Source organism: Diabrotica undecimpunctata, chromosome 1, assembly GCF_040954645.1.
Source record: "Diabrotica undecimpunctata isolate CICGRU chromosome 1, icDiaUnde3, whole genome shotgun sequence".
In the NCBI taxonomy this organism is placed as follows: Eukaryota; Metazoa; Arthropoda; class Insecta; order Coleoptera; family Chrysomelidae; genus Diabrotica; species Diabrotica undecimpunctata.
Window position 1 is genome coordinate 47,455,944 of NC_092803.1, and position 13,668 is coordinate 47,469,611.

Here is a 13,668-nt window from a genome sequence, read left to right on the forward strand (position 1 = left end):
GAAGAACAAATTGTTATTAAAAATAAGGGGTGTCCTTTGTTTAAAATGTCCCGGCTTATAAATATTAGTGCGGAGGTAGGTAAGGGAAGTAATAGATCATTTTCCGATAATTAGTACAGCAAGTACTCATGGCTTACCAGGAGTGAAATAAACAAACTTTTCTGTTGGCCTTGCATTTTATTTTCGACAAATAGGGGCAAACGTAAAAATCCGTGGTGTGAATCTGGTTACGATAATTTAAAGGAATTATTTAGGGCTTTACATAAACATGATATTTCGAAAGATCATACATACAGCCAGATTAAATTAGATTTATTTGTAATTTAAAATATCTATGTTTCATTAGATAATGCCCAACGTGAAAATGTTATTAAACATAACGAAATTGTAAAAAATAATCACGCAGTTTTACGTCGTTTAATTGATATTGTAATTTTTTTAAGTTGTCAGGAATTATCTTTTAGGGAACACGATGAATCGGGGCATTCGTTAAATCAAGGTAATTATAGAAAACTAATAAAAATGTTTAAGAAATACGATTTGAAATTTTCTAATTTACTTTCTGATTCGAAGACATTTAGCGGTGTATCTAAAACAATCCAGAATGAATTAATAGAATCAATTAGTTACATTTTGAGTAACGTTATTAAATCTGAGATTCAGGAAACAATTTGCTTTTGACTATAAGTAGATGAAACTACCGACATATCATATCACTCACAATTATAAATTGTTGTTCGATACACGTTACGTGGTAATATTTATGAGAGGTTTTTAGGTTTTACAGACGTAAGTAAAAGCCATAAGGCAGAATATATTTTTGGTGTTTTAAAGGAGAGATTAAAATTTTTTGATGCCAAAAATAAATTGGTAGGGCAAACTTATGACGCTGCTGCCGTGATGTCTGGTGAATTGAATGGTCTCCAGGCAAAAGTTTAAATTATTGCACCTCAAGCTTTATTTACTCACTGTCATGCGAATAGAATGAATTTAGTTTTGAAGGTCACATGTAAAAAAATTAAAGAATGTCGTCTTTTTTTGCCAGTTTAAGCGGATTTGCTTCATTTTTCTCAAGCTCGCCTAAACGGACTAATGTTTTAGAACGGATTGTTTCAAAAAAAAATGCCAGCAGTTTGTCAGACGCGATGGAATTTTAAATCTCGGTTAGTTTTCACTATAGCAGATTTTCGTGAACAGCTTTTGGAAGTTTTTGATTTTACTATTGAATGCGACGATTTTGAAAGTAATGATATCTCGATCCGAGAAGCAATCGGTTTGAAAACTTTATTAAATGATTACTCTTTTAACATACTTTTAAATATTTTTAAGAAAGTGTTTACCCAAACCGATTTGATATTCAATGTTGTTCAAAATCAGTTAACTGACATTATTCATTCCAAAAATAGAATAACAAAACTGGTGCAAAATCTCAGAGATTTTCGTGATAGTAATTTCCAGTATATACGCAGTGACGTTTTGGACTCGCTTGATATTTTCGAACTCGCAAAAAAGACAAAGGCATGATACAGAAACAGATCTCGAAAAATGAGTATATTTTAAAATTTTGAATACTATTATTATGCAAATAAATACTCGTTTTTCGAATTTTGAAGATTTGCCAATTTTTGACCTCTTGGATGATTCAAAATTTAAAAGTTACGCCAAAGAATTTCCAAGATATTTATTGGACAGATTAATTAAAAATTATCCATCATTCTTTAATAAAATTAAATTAGAAAATGAATTAAAAGTTTTATATGCTGATTCAAATATTTTCGGAAGGTGGGATAAGTTACAAGATATGTATAATTTTATATACTGCAATTCATTACAACAAACTGTTACCGAAATTAATAAATCATTGTTATTAATTCTCTCATTATCACCAACGTCTGCCTCAAATAAACGAGATTTCTCTTGTCTCAAAAGAATCAAAAAGTATTGTCGAAACACCATGAAACAAGAAAGAATGTCAAGCTTGTCTTAAATGTTAATAGAAAAATTTTTTTAAAATCTCTCCAAAACTCTAATAAATTTTACGAAGACGTTATAACCCATTGTGCTACTTCCAAACAATGTAGACTAGAGTTAATTTATAAACATGTTTAGGTTTAAAATTTATAAGAAAAAACAAAAAAAAAACAAAAAAAAAATAAAAGAAAAAACTTCCTATGATGATTGAAGTCTTTATTAGACGGTATACCTATCTAAGGAGACAAAAAATACCTTTCCGACCTTGTCTCTTAAGCCACGAACCCCCACTGATTTAAATATCTCTTTAATAAAATAATATACTGTAGTTGTACACTTTTTTATAAATTTTAAAAATAAATTATAAGTTTAAATTTTAAATACACATAATTTGGACCTTGTATAAATATTTTAAAATTTATCTATTCATAAAAGCAAATCTCCCAATTTTCGACTTCCTCGTATTTTCCAATGTACTTTCATCACATTTATTTTAAATTTTTATTTTTCAGATCCCATATCAGAAACACCCGACGGTATAACGGAATTACCATCAGGAGGAGACGTCTGGGTTTTAGTTATAGAAAATTCAAAACCAACAGACTCTGGAGTATATGTCTGCGAAGTTAATAGTAGTCCTACGGTTCGAAGTTTTCATAAACTTAGTGGTAAGTGTATGAAGTGTATAAGATATAAATAAAATCAAAACTTTAACTACAAAAGGAAAACTAAAAGATATAAAGTTGATACATTTAATAAAACTATTTATTAAATATAAAGTTTATAAGCTTCAGAAACGTTACTGAAAATTTATTAATGTGCTGCAAGTTTTTAATTCCTCAAATTATGTAATTATGTTTTTCTTTTCTTTATATTAGATAATAGCATGCGTGTTTACTAATTTTCATCCAATTTTGAATACAGGTTTAAAACTTAACACGTTGCGTACGGAGTAAGACAATACGTGTCTCACACTAGATTTGATCCTAGGACGGCGTGGCACAAATGGTGTACCACATGGTATACTTTCACTTAGATGGCGTGTATTACAAAACGGTTCATGCGACTGTGCTATTTAAGCAGGAATACAACAAGAGCCGTCCTAGCGAGGGGCTGATATGCGCCGGACGTTTGTTTTGATTTTATGAACCTATTTTTGGTAAGGTGAATAAAAAAGTGTAAATAGTAAAAATTTTGTTTTAGTGGAAAGCTATAATAAGCATATGAAACATCGGAATATTAGTAAATTATAACAAAACATGTAAAATTACGAAAAAAATATTATTTCTTGTTCATCTTATGTTCCTGAAAAAAAACAAGGAATACAATAATTATTTTTACACCCATTGCATTGCCAAACTGATCGGGAACAAGTATTTGCTGCAGTGTTCCTGTCATTTGATTCTTTTAAGGCCTTATAACACACAACACAACGGTTTCGTTTATGGTGTACCAAAACGTATTCTAGTTGTTCTATATTATCTGCTTTTTCGTTCTCCATGTGGTCCACACGATGTTTACCGAATAATAACCTTGCAGGGCACCTGCGGTTACCTCGTCTAAAGCAATGAGAGTAAGACTTGAGTTGATCTGATAAATCAATGTAGCTCTTGCACCTGTTGTAACTAACGACAGCAGTTGGTTTCTCTATTTCTCCGCGTCTGTTCTTTATTTTAGTGGTGTCTGCTTGATGTTTTGTCGTAAGCATCATCACGTCACGTTTGTTTTTCCACTTTAGCATTACTATATTAGTAGAACTTTCTTCAGCAACAATTTCATTTTTTTTTTTAATTTAGTATTAACCACTTTGGGAGAATTGAGTTTACGATTAGCTCTTACAGTGCCAACTAGGTGTGTATTTCTTTCTAATAACTTGGTTGCAAGACTCACACTTGTGTAATAGTTGTCGGTGTATAAAGTACGCCCACAGTCAAATAGATTATCCATTAAATGCAACACAACTCCTGCGGAAGCACTACCATCATCATTCTTATCATTACCAGAATACACTTTGAAATGGTATGTGTACCCACCCATAGTACATAATTTGTACAGTTTTAGGCCAAACTTGTGCCGTTTGTTCTTTATATATTGCCTAAATTTTAGGCGTCCTCTAAACGGCACAAGTGTCTCATCTATGCATACTTCTTCACATGGCACCATTACTGCTTGAAACTGTTCAATTAGCTTCTCGAGAAGTGGAGTAATTTTTCTTAGCCGATCGTTTACTACAGATCGGTCATTATTGTCGCTAAAGTGCCACATCTTTAATAGCTCTTCAAAACGATCTCGAGACATTATACTTTTTATCGAATTTGTATACAAAATGTCGTTACTCCAGTATGCTTTTATTCGAGGATATTTGACTAATCCCATCCATATAATAATGCCAAAAAAATTTTCCATTTCAGAAGTATTTGTAGGAACCCACTTCTTTTTGTGTTTCCTCTTATTTGACGGTGTAGTATAATTTTGTAAAACCTGCTGTGCATATAAGTTTGTTTGTTCAACTATATAATTTATTATGTCGTCAGTAAGGAAGATCTTGAAACAATCATATGGTTCTTGATCTATATAATTCTCGTATTACGAAGATTTTATTCCGTCGTTTTCTACACTGTAATCGAATGTTTTCAGCGATGTTCCATCAACTTCCCTCCACTGAAATTGCTCGCTATGGCACACTTCTTCAGTAATTGTGGCCATATCAATTACTTCTTGTATAGTTACATCAATAATATTTGTTTGTTGTTCAACAGTCCTTGTTCCTTGGATTGAAATAGTTTCATGTGAACCAGATTCCAAATCCATCTACAAAAAGTTTACCTGTTTATTGTTGACAAAATAAAAATAAAGTTCAATAACTTACGGTTGCAGAAACCACATTAGAAGTACCTTCGCCAGATTTTTCATCATTTTTCTTGACACGCTTTTTGGGAACTGGCTCCTCGCAACCATCAGAAGAATATTCATTGGAAGATTCAGGTTTATATTCTTCTGACAAATAAACATCGGCAAACTCGCTTTCATTGTCCTCATCAGACATAATCTCATCCCAAATGGCTTGCAGACGGCTCTGTTATTTTTCATAATCTCCCATATTGCAATAAATGGCACGATAACAACACTCCTTCAGCAACAACTAATAACAACTAAGACTACTTCTAACTAGACACAGAATACAAACGATCTGCAAATTCAGTCACCCCACTACTGTTCCAAGAACCATGAATATGCATTTGGCGCGAAATATAGCGTGTGGTAAGCGTAACAAACCACGCCGGCTGGAATAAACAAATTAATCCTTGGCCGGCGTGAAACAAACGTTGTACCACAAAGTATATTCTAAAAAAACTTATGATATATCGAAAATCAAACAAGAAAAATTACTGTGGCATGTTAATTAGATAAAAATGAATCTAGATACATAAAAAAACTCCGGCTGGGGGTATATTTTTTTTTGTACAGCCGTACGCAACCTGTTAAATAACAGCAGAATTATTGATGAGTTGTCAGAAAACGTAAAATAAAGACCTTTGCGGGAAAATAATGTATGCCACTAGGAGCAAGTTTTCATAAATCGTCTCGGGAAAATCATTTTAAATCCACAGAATAAAAATTAACCCGTAACCGGTAAGGTGCAATTTCAGTTACATTGAGCGTGATGTAAAGTCCTACGGACGCCTTTTTAAAACATAAAATAAATTTTGGTACTTATTTGAAAAAATTTCAAAGAAATTTACAAATCAAAGGTACAACAGGATGAACTTTATTCGCTCATAGGTATATGTAGTATAGGTAGCATAGGTATATAGTAAATATTATATAAAAAAATGTTATTAAATACCTTTATTTTATAATAGTACTAAAATGTATCCTTATTATAACGAGCCTCCACAATTTTATTAATAAAAGTGTTTTTTTAGACTATATACGAGGTTTAATGGAATACCAATGATTAATTTTTATGTAAAAAATAAACAAATTTATTCATTAAAAAATTCTGACAACAGGTGAACTACATTAATTTTAAAAACATTCATTTTTGTTACAATTATTTTGAAGCAAATTTTGTGCTTATTTTCTTGCTACATGATAAACATATACGCTTTTTACAATCATAGCATAAGTAAAATGTCTTTCTGTAAAGTTTAGATGGACATAAATAACAATATTTCCGAATCTCTAATTTTTATTCGGGTGGAAATTTTACTGGTTCTTCAAGTGCAAGTATTCTTCTTATTGAATTTTTTACATCTAAGCTAATTCTAGGATTTTTAAATCGTTTTCTCATTAAAGGTTGTCAGGCTTTTCGCTACTATATCATGAATTTGTTTCGAGATGTATTTTCATTATTTTTGAAACAATTGGACATGACAAATCCATTGACATAACTCTAATATCTGATAAAAAATAGCCATTGGCCAACGTCGAGTTCTCCTTGATGAGTTGTAAATGGTGCATTTCTCATCTAGTGCATCAACGCCTCCTTTTTTTTAATTATGAAATGATTTCAGGTTTTTTACTATCAACAACCGTAGCACGAGAGTACTGTATAGAGGAAATAAGGATTACAGCCTCTTTTCTCTTAGGAATATATGAAACTAGCGTTTCATGTTTTGCTTACATATTCATTCTTCATATCTGCCCACGATTGTCTAAAATTCGCTTTTCTGTACCATGTTGTACCGGCTTGTTTCCTTATGTCACAGTCCCATCTTAAATTTAGACGTTTTCTTGGTCTCTTGGTGCTTCTTGGATACCAGAATGTAAATCTAGTGAACCACCTATTGTCAGTTCTTCTCGCTAAATGTCCCGCCCACGGCCATTTTAAAGATTTAATTCTATGGATTACATCAATAACCTTGGTTTTCTGTCTGATCCATTATATTCTTCTTCGATCTCTCTTTGTTATACCTAGCATCCATCGCTCCATTGACCTTTGAGTGACTTTGCGTATCGCTATTATCTCTTTTTTTGGTATCCAAGTTTCGCAGCCATATGTCATGACTGGTAGTGTACACTGATCGAATGCTTTTTTGATTCCAATATTTGCTTTTATAAAATTTTGATTTAATTAATATTTTATCTTTATCATGTGGGGTTATTCTCGTCGGACGCTTCCGTTCACGGACTATCTGATTAAGAAATCTCAACAGAAAAAAAGGCAACAAATCTTATAACTGAGTCTAGCATTAAAAACTAAGAAAAAACTGTCAATGAACATGGATACGAGATCCACACAACGCGCAATGGCCCATATCCGAGGGTGTTAGTCTATTAATCGGACCGATGACTTTCACCGCCAAACTCTTCTCGACGATAATACCTATACCCTTTTAAACTTTAAGATACAAATTTTGTTAAAGGCAAGTTTTTTATACGTACTCTTTTTTTAAATATTGTCTTCTAAAGGTTTAACTAAAAAATAAGTCGTCTCTCTTCATTAGGGTAACTCTAAACGGATTAGTTCTTTTACACTCACTACCTCATACTAATCTGCTAGTTCATATCCGGCCCTTATCTTCTATTATATTGCTTTATCATACAAAAGTCCCTATCGGGTGAATATGCCCCACTACTAGAGCCTATACCTTATGGATTCAAATACTCCATACACCCTTCCACTCGACCCAAGCTATTGTGGCTTAACTTAATTAAGACCCAATTTTTATTGTGACCTATGCAAATATCTGTGTATACAATAATAGGTTTAGGGAGGTTTTTTGCTCTTTAAAATTATTTCGGTAATAATAAAAATTTCATTTCTTCCTTTTTACCAATAATCTCAGACCACACTTACATATATACCTTATCATTCACATAGTCACGGACTGCAAGATTATATACTATTATCTTCTTTAAGTAAAAAATCAGGACTAGTTATTGAGAAAGCTACATTGAAGTCTCACTGAAGGTCAAATGACAATACGTATATATCCTTTACGCAATCATTTTTATTTTATCCTCATCTTTGACTCAACAATCCTCTGTGGGTCCTGACAAGCTCTAAGATTCATCTCCATTCTGTTCGGTTTCTGGCAACTTCTTTTTATTTTATCCTTCAAGATATCTTGAATTGCTGCAGCGCGCCTTAAATGCAACTCTGTATCTTTAACTTATTTAGAAATTTTTAAATAATTTTATTGATAAGAAAAAAACACCCTTATAGGGACGTATTTCTCTTCAGGTTGTTGCTTTAATGCAATAAAAATGGGAATGTTTCACTAAAAAAAACTAAAACAAAGAAGTAAAAATTATTTGTTGTAAAACTACACAAAACCTGAATATATATTATTAACGCAAGTTTTGCACATATGGGGCACATATATCATCTACGTATTGTAAACATAGATATTTTCCACAATGATGGAAAAAGTATTTCGTTTTTCTGTTCTTTTTCCAATCACACAAATTACAACGACCAATGGCCCCGGGCACCATCGTTAGTAGTCCCTGTTCTAGTTCCAAATTACAGATTTCTTGCAACCTTAGCTTAATGGTCCTCGGTAAGTACATGGAAATAGCACGCTCTCTTTGGTATGCCTTCACAAGTGATATTGATAGCATCAGTTGAAATTCTTTACGTTGTGTTGAGGAACCAGGATTATTACCATTGTAAATCACAACAGTGTTTGTACAAACTAAATTTAACATTTTATAAAAAGATACCATTGTTCATCGTCGAGTAGTACGAGCACAATTATATTGAGCGCGTAATTTATTTACGCCCCTCCTTTTGTTTGATTATATGAGAAACTCATTTTTGGCTTTCCACATGTAGGGTGAATGTCATCTCTATAGTGCATAGTAGATATAAGTAGAACATTGAGATTTTTCTTTGGTATGTAAGAAGCAACTGTTATCCCATTATCAAATCCAAACATAAAGGAACCGATGGGCCGACCTGAATTTATAGTAAATATAGTTTTTTGTTTTTGTGGCTGGTTTCTAATAAAGTTTTATTGTTTAATTTTAGGCGTCGGCAAGCTCTATACTAGTGAACAAGTTATATATGGTTATATTTCTGTTAGTGCCATTTATATGCTGAAAAAGTCTTTCAGCAGCTCTTTTGCACTGTTATCTATTTAAATGGACTTATCTGGTTATGTCACATACACTTCTAAGTGGCTGGTATAAAATAATTTTGGCATAAGATATTGCAAAAATTTTTATTCCATACTAAACTTGTTTGGCTTAAAAGAAATATATTTTCTAAAGGTGAATTTTCTACGAAATGCTTTAAGTTTTTCATCCATTGTAGCACATAAAGAATTAGAATATCATTTTTTTTATTTGAATTGAAATTATCCATCAGTTTCCTCAATGACTCGATGAATCCAATTTGTCTAATTGAATTCGTTCTTGCCTAGTTCGAATATCACCAAAAACGATACATCTCATAATAAATTGAAATCTCATTTTATTCATAAGTCAAATCGCTTCAATTCTACTGCAATCAGTTTTACAAAAATCTTTTAAGTTTTTTATAGGCCTTTCGTACTCCAGCAAGATAGAGAAGACCAATTAGCAGCTTTATTTTAGAAATATTTGTAGGTTTTGCGTCTCTCTCCCTGTTAAAATTATATGACTCATTTTCATAATTTTTTACTTCCGGTAATTGTAGAATAATATTAACGAAATATGGATCATGCTTGTATGTGTTAGGGTGATAATTCTCTAGGTTTTTATCAAACTCCTGTTCGCTGCCACTATCATCCTATCATTCTTCAATGTTGTCACCTTGTTCATCGTCGTTATCATTAGCATAATTTTCATCGTCACTTGGGCCTTTTTTCATCAATTTTAATAATCCAGCCTGCTCTTTCTCGTAATCCATATCCACAACAAGTTTACGTCATAAGTATTAAAGAAAACTAGCAAAAGCAAAAAATAATTATTACTGAACAACTTTTAGACAAACTAATAGCACTCGGACCACCTAACCGTGTACGTCAACAATTTTCTGCAGACACCACCTATACGCCACCCACTGTTTAAGGTACTAACTGCCCACTAAATAGAAAGATACACGGGCGGATCGATTCGTACCCCCTAATCATAAAGATATGCACTAATTCGTTTCCAGCCGGTCTCCTGTACGGTACGCGAGTACTGGAAGGTTTATATTTTTAGCCTTTATTTATTTCTACAGGGCGAACCAAGAGATTGGCATATTTTTCTTAATTCGGATTTTTTTACGGATATTTTTCGCCACCTAGTTTCGTTTTGATATTCAGGTGTGGTAAGCTGGGCACGGTTTTTTCTGAATTCCTGTAAAAAATCCAGTGTAACTTGTCATTTTAGTACTATCACAAAGATGGGATACGAAACAAAGTAAATGTTATGTCAAAAAAGTTACAGATCCCAATAACGAAAATATAATCAGGAAATTGGGAAATATGATTCCGTAAACGGAATTGCCGTAGTTTTATAAATATTATTACATAATATACAAAAAAATAATTACAATAACATGGCTACAACTTTAGTCCAGTCGTCAGAGATTTGACCCCTAAAAATCATACGAATTAGCTGAATTTTGCCAATAATATTAATTTTGTGACCCCAAAAAGATACAAAAAAGTTTACCACTTTAACCCACGGGCTTACCCATAAAACCCCTCTCGTAGGGGGGTAAAAACGCAAAAAAATCGATTTACCAAGAATCTGTTCGCAGCAGAAAAAAATGTTGGAAATAAGAATGTAGCTGAAATAAGTTTGAAAAGAAATGTTTATTAGCTTTTTTTACTTAGAATAAACCATTCTCTTAGCATCAACGCTTGAAGCGACTGTTGATTTTAAATGTCAGTTACGCGCTCGAAATTAATGTTCAATAAAATTTGTATCAGCTCGACGGTAAAAATTCAATATCTTTTGATTCAAATGTCCTATCGCTAAAGATTAAGATGCGTTTTGAAGGTAAACAGTGTAGCTTTTGTTTGCAGTTTTTTTTTTATTTTGACGAGAATAAACTCAGTTTTTATAAAGGTGTTAAATAAATAAATGTGACGCGATTTTTGCCATTTTATACGACTCTCGTGAGATCAATAAAATTAATCACTTTCATTAACCAGTGGTAGTAAAATTTCCATTTTTAGAGATTAGTCTTTAAAACCTATGACATTAAATTTCAATTTTGAGTTGTGGCAATAAATATGAGGCATTTGAAATATGAATAAAAAACGCAGAATTTAATATTTTACATCACAAATAATCACACGTCACGAAAAATGCATCTGGATACATCCACGGTTTTGGATGTAGTTTATAGCAGAAGTTTGGTTCTTTTGAAAAACGTACTAGTGTAAATAAAAAAAAAGTTTTAAATGTTTTAGATCATTTGTTATGTGAAATTTTAAATCCAGCGTTTTTTTAAGCATATTTCAAATGCCTTACATTGGTTTCCAAAACTCAAAACTAAAATTTTATGCTATAGGTTTTATTATACTCTAGTGATTGAAACTTTATAGTGGCCAGTCAATGAAAGGCCTAAATTATATTGATCAGATTAGAATCATAAAAAATAAAAAACATCGCACCACGTTTATTTTTTTAACGCCTTTATAAAATCTGAGTTTATTTTCGGCACAATAAAAAAATTACATACGAAAGCTGAACTCTTTACCTTTAAAATGCATCTTGATTTTTGTCGATAGAACACCTGAATCAAAAGATATTGAATTTTTACCGTCGAGCTGATAAAATTTTTATTGATTTCGCGCGCGTAATTGACATTCCAAATCAACGGTCGCTTTAAGCGTTGTTTCTAAGAGAGCGGTTCATTCTACACAAAAAGTGCTTATAAACAATTTTGTTTAAAATTATCTTAGCCACATTTTTTATTTGAAATATTTTTTTCTACGGTATACTGATTCTTGATAAATCGATCTTTTAGCGTTTTTACCCCCCTACGAGGGGGTTTTAGGTAAAGCCCGGGGGTAAAATTGGTAAACTTTTTTGCATCTTTTTTGAGGTCCCAAAATTAACATTCTCGGCAAAATTCAGCTTGTTCTTATGATTTTTAGTGATTCAGTAGCATTTTCGTCTTTGATGATTGGAATACTTTCAAGAAAAGAATATATACCACATAATAAGCCAAAAAGTTGCAAAATAACGTGACTAAAATTTCAGTAAAAGAGTTTAATCACATAACCTTAAACACATATCTGTTGCTTTTTCAGGATGATGGACTAGATTCATTTTTTCTCGGCTATTTTTTTCACTAGAATCACTAAAGACTCTTTAAACTTTCGAAAACATCGCCACATGGACGACTCATGATGGCGGTTTGCGCCCCTATACTGAAAAATTTCGTCGCACAATAGATATTGCAAAAACTTTACTTTAACACATTGATTAATTATTAAGATAGGTTATGTATCTAGTAACTCTAGTAACTGTATTTCCAAGTAATTTGAAACAAAAATATCGGGTATTATGATTTTGTAGCTTGCATCTTTTCATGCCTAGGTCTTCAAATATTTCATTTCTTGTGCATCCTTTTAATTTAAAATTTTGGTGGATGAGCCGGAACAATAATTTTTGAAAGTTTACTGGAAGGTCAATAACTGATACTTTTTAAGGTTTATAGTATTATTCTAATATGTATATACTAAATGACACAATTTCTTCTAGTATTATCAAAGTCCATGATGCCCCCTAATTACACAACAACTGACTCTTCTGCATCAGGAGAAGACCAACGGCAACTGAGCAGCAAAAATCACAATTATACAGATTGTTGTGTAGCAAAAAACGTTTCAACTGTATGTCTTGGATTCTGTAATATACAAAGTATTCTAGAGGGTGAGTACATTATTTTTCATATACTAGTTAGATACTAACCATTTTAATAGCTATGTGTGTTATTTTTATAATTTTTAGTGAAAAATTTAGGAAAATATATAGTTTATTTCTACGTGCTTAATCGTAACGCTGTGCCGTTTTGACTACCATTACCTTGGTCTTTTGACTGTACAGTTTCTGTTAACAGATCATTGCATATATTAAAATTATCTTTTGGATTTTTTTGCTGCTTGCTTCATCGCCAATTTCAAGATTTCGAGATTTCAAGATTGTTTATATAAAACTGATTTTGTCCGCTTAAATTGATATAACTGCTTTTAAAAAAATGTATTATTAATTGTAATAATTTATACCACAGCAATTTAAGCCTAAATCTACTTACAAACTCTAGTTCAATAATTGAATAATAATTCAATAGGTAATAATTATTATGAATGATAAATTGATCACAAAAGTTCAAAAGTAGCTTGTAAAAATAGTTCATATATTAAAATTTATACGTATATAGCACAATTTTTAAAAAATATTAATCTTTAATTTAATAATGTCGAGAAGCTTAATAGTTTATTGTACTAATCTGGCAATTCCGGAACTCTACCTAATTTTACAACAATATTTGCATATAAAATTTAGATCATTTTTCAGGAACAACTGGACAAGATCCTGAACAATGCGAAACAGATTTTCCATCAATTGTTAGCTGCATGGCCGATGGTAGAAATCATGTCCCCTGTTGTATACAAGAACGAGTGCCTGATATATGTCAAGATGTCTGTAGAGGAGAGTACACAGCTATCACCGATAATATTAAAACTCACTTTTCCTGTTCTTCGTACACTGAGCAGACGTTGGCGTGTATTGTAGAAGGAATTGGTATGTACCTCGTTA

At 31.9% G+C, this 13,668-nt stretch overlaps 1 protein-coding gene across 4 annotated transcripts in view; it reads left to right on the top strand.

Annotated features, from left to right (window-relative positions):
- Positions 1-13,668, top strand: part of LOC140448853 (Ig-like and fibronectin type-III domain-containing protein 2) — a 1,058,385-nt gene that overhangs the window by 976,527 nt on the left and 68,190 nt on the right. For 3 of the 4 annotated variants that reach the window (XM_072541975.1, XM_072541976.1, XM_072541981.1), the window contains 3 exons: positions 2,484-2,639; positions 12,610-12,780; positions 13,414-13,653. In XM_072541975.1, coding sequence (XP_072398076.1) covers positions 2,484-2,639; positions 12,610-12,780; positions 13,414-13,653 — 567 coding nt within the window. The remainder of the gene's footprint in view (positions 1-2,483; positions 2,640-12,609; positions 12,781-13,413; positions 13,654-13,668) is intronic. The other variant, XM_072541985.1, reaches the window with a different exon arrangement.